The 2,500-nt window shown below is 42.4% G+C and overlaps 2 protein-coding genes across 4 annotated transcripts in view; both read left to right on the top strand.

The window, feature by feature from the left end:
* LOC115127811 (voltage-dependent P/Q-type calcium channel subunit alpha-1A-like) overlaps nt 1-2,146 on the top strand; it is a 116,296-nt gene extending 114,150 nt beyond the window's left edge. The window contains exon 38 of the mRNA XM_065000685.1: nt 1,827-2,146. Coding sequence (XP_064856757.1) covers nt 1,827 — 1 coding nt within the window. The 3' untranslated portion in view covers nt 1,828-2,146. The remainder of the gene's footprint in view (nt 1-1,826) is intronic.
* A 240-nt stretch (nt 2,147-2,386) lies between these two features.
* The window catches only part of LOC115127938 (voltage-dependent P/Q-type calcium channel subunit alpha-1A-like), a 39,989-nt gene continuing 39,875 nt past the window's right edge, over nt 2,387-2,500 (top strand). For all 3 annotated transcript variants that reach the window (XM_065001327.1, XM_065001326.1, XM_065001325.1), the window contains exon 1: nt 2,387-2,500. This exon is cut by the window's right edge and continues 729 nt beyond it. The gene's annotated coding sequence lies outside the window, so the exon portion shown is untranslated.

Below are 2,500 nucleotides of genomic sequence, written 5' to 3'. Positions count from 1 at the left end.
CAATATCCTCTCTTTCTTTCTCCCCTTGAATCACGTATCGTCTTGATTTCTTGTTTTCCTTTTTAAATGTCGTCACAATCTCGCTCCCTCTTCCTCTCCCTCTTCCTCTCCCTCTTCCTTCCGTTTTTTTATCTGTAGCTCCATCTCATTATAGAAGCCTTCTGGTTCTAACGCCACTAACCTCTACTACTCCGTCTCCCCTATACACAGTAACCCGACATCTGGTTGGTCGAAACAAATCATTCTTCTTTTTATTCTTTTCTTCTCTCTGGGAATGTTATTAATAAACATCTTTAACTGACCCCTTCTAGATAACGCAACCGTTTAGCATGGAGAGAGATCTGATCTGCCAATCCGGGCCTTTGCATCATGTCTAAAAGACTAACACTAAGGCCTCTTCAAGTAGCCTGCGTAGCTCTGTAGGAAACCATAGAGAGAAAATGAAGCACATCAAAGGGACCAATATGTAGATATCCCCATGAATCCATCACAGCTAATATGATGATGCTCTCTGTGCGCGGCTGCACGGCTGCTTGTCCTGGGGAGGGGGGGGGGGGGCATGCTGCTTGTGGAGGTATGTTGAATGTCGGGGATCTGGGGGGTGTTGGGAAAAGCATGCGTCCGTCGCATTCTCTGTTGCATGGCTTGTCGCTATGGACACCTGGAGGCTGTGGATGTTGGCTGCGACGACTGTTGCCACACACGCTTTCGGGCATGACACACACACACACACACACTAACATCGTGTCACACGTGCTTGCCCGTCCTACGTGAGTACCCAACGCTCATGTTCAGAGGTCAAACCAATCGATGACCGACTAATAGATGTGAAAAAACAACCCTGGGTTGTTTTTTTAAAATCTAGCAGTTCATCCATTGGTTTGACCTGTTTAGAAATAAATCAATCAAAAACATGTAGCGAACCTCCATACAGGTAGGGGGAGCTCTATAGCAGATGCCTTGATAAAACCCACTCGTCTCCTGATTAAGAGTAATACAACTACACTAGTGATACTACTGTTTGCTATGTCTTGCAGTCTATTCCAGTATATTCTCTTGATATACTGTGTGTTAGTGGGAGGGTACAGGGGGTTGTATGTGTACATGTGTGTACATTTGTGTGTAATAAGATGCGTGAATGCGTACCGTTGCATTCACACATTATTAGGGAACATGGGCATAGGTTGGGTCAGTTGGTCGTCGGCCATTGCGGTGCCGCGTGGCTCTTGGCTCTCGCAGTCGCTCATTCTGTAGCAGACGGCCCATTGGATAAATGTGTAGTTGTTTGAGTATCACTTGCCAATCAGGAGACAATCAGGAAGTACTTTTCCACTGTTTCCTTTGGAAAAGGCAGTTTCACAGTTTGGAAATCATACTGTGGTTACTACATATGACAAAGTCCTTTAGCACACACAGACACAACATAGACCTACAAGGGACCTCTGACAATCAAGATACTGCAAGTGGGGTCGGGTTCAATTCCATTTAGATTCAGTCACTTCGGGAGATGAATTGAAATCAACTTTTTTTTTCTATGAGGATTTCTTTCAATTCATGAATTGGATTTCAATTCCCTCTATGAACTGTGAGGTGAAACTGAATTGCACCAAATTTCTGTGTCTTCAGAATCAGAACATAATCCTGGCTAAATAAACAAGTAGATAAGATTACAGACACTGAAACCTAACCTTTTTAGGCTGTTGCCCTATCGAGCTCCCTCAATCCTTGGCCCCTCCCTTTTCCCCTTACCTGGAGGTTCAGACCACACCCCCTACCACGGACACACTCTCTTTTCTCAACCTCTCCACCTGATTGGCTCTCCACAGAGGCTGCTGCGCATGGACTTGCCGGTTGCCGAGGACAACTCAGTGCATTTCAACTCCACCCTCATGGCTCTGATTCGGACAGCGCTCGATATCAAGATCGCCAAGGGTACGACCTTCTCTCCTCCTCCTTTTCTGTCTCTCTTTATCTACTAAACCTTTTCAGCTGTACTTTTGCACTATTTTTGCCATTCTGATCTGTTGTTTCCTACCTTTTCCCTCCCTACTCTTTCTTTCTTGCTTTCTTTCTTTCTATCTTTCTTTCTTGCTTTCTTTCTTTCTATCTTTCTTTCTTTCTATCTTTCTTTCTTTCTATCTTGCTTTCTTTCTTTCTTTCTATCTTTCTTTCTTTCTTTCTATCTTGCTTTCTTTCTTTCTTTCTTTCTTTCTATCTTTCTTTCTTGCTTTCTTTCTTTCTATCTTTCTTTCTTTCTTTCTATCTTGCTTTCTTTCTTTCTTTCTATCTTTCTTTCTTTCTATCTTGCTTTCTTTCTTTCTTTCTATCTTGCTTTCTTTCTTTCTTGCTTTCTTTCTATCTTTCTTTCTTTCTATCTTTCTTTCTTTCTTTCTTTATTTCTATCTTGCTTTCTTTCTTTCTTTCTATCTTGCTTTCTTGCTTTTATTCTTCCTCTCTCTGTTTCTCTTTTTCTGTCTGTCTTTCTTTCTTTCTTTCTTTC

This window comes from Oncorhynchus nerka, linkage group LG15, assembly GCF_034236695.1.
Source record: "Oncorhynchus nerka isolate Pitt River linkage group LG15, Oner_Uvic_2.0, whole genome shotgun sequence".
Classification (NCBI taxonomy): Eukaryota; Metazoa; Chordata; class Actinopteri; order Salmoniformes; family Salmonidae; genus Oncorhynchus; species Oncorhynchus nerka.
The sequence above is the reverse complement of the archived record's forward strand: the minus strand, read 5'-3'. Positions and strand labels throughout refer to the sequence as shown.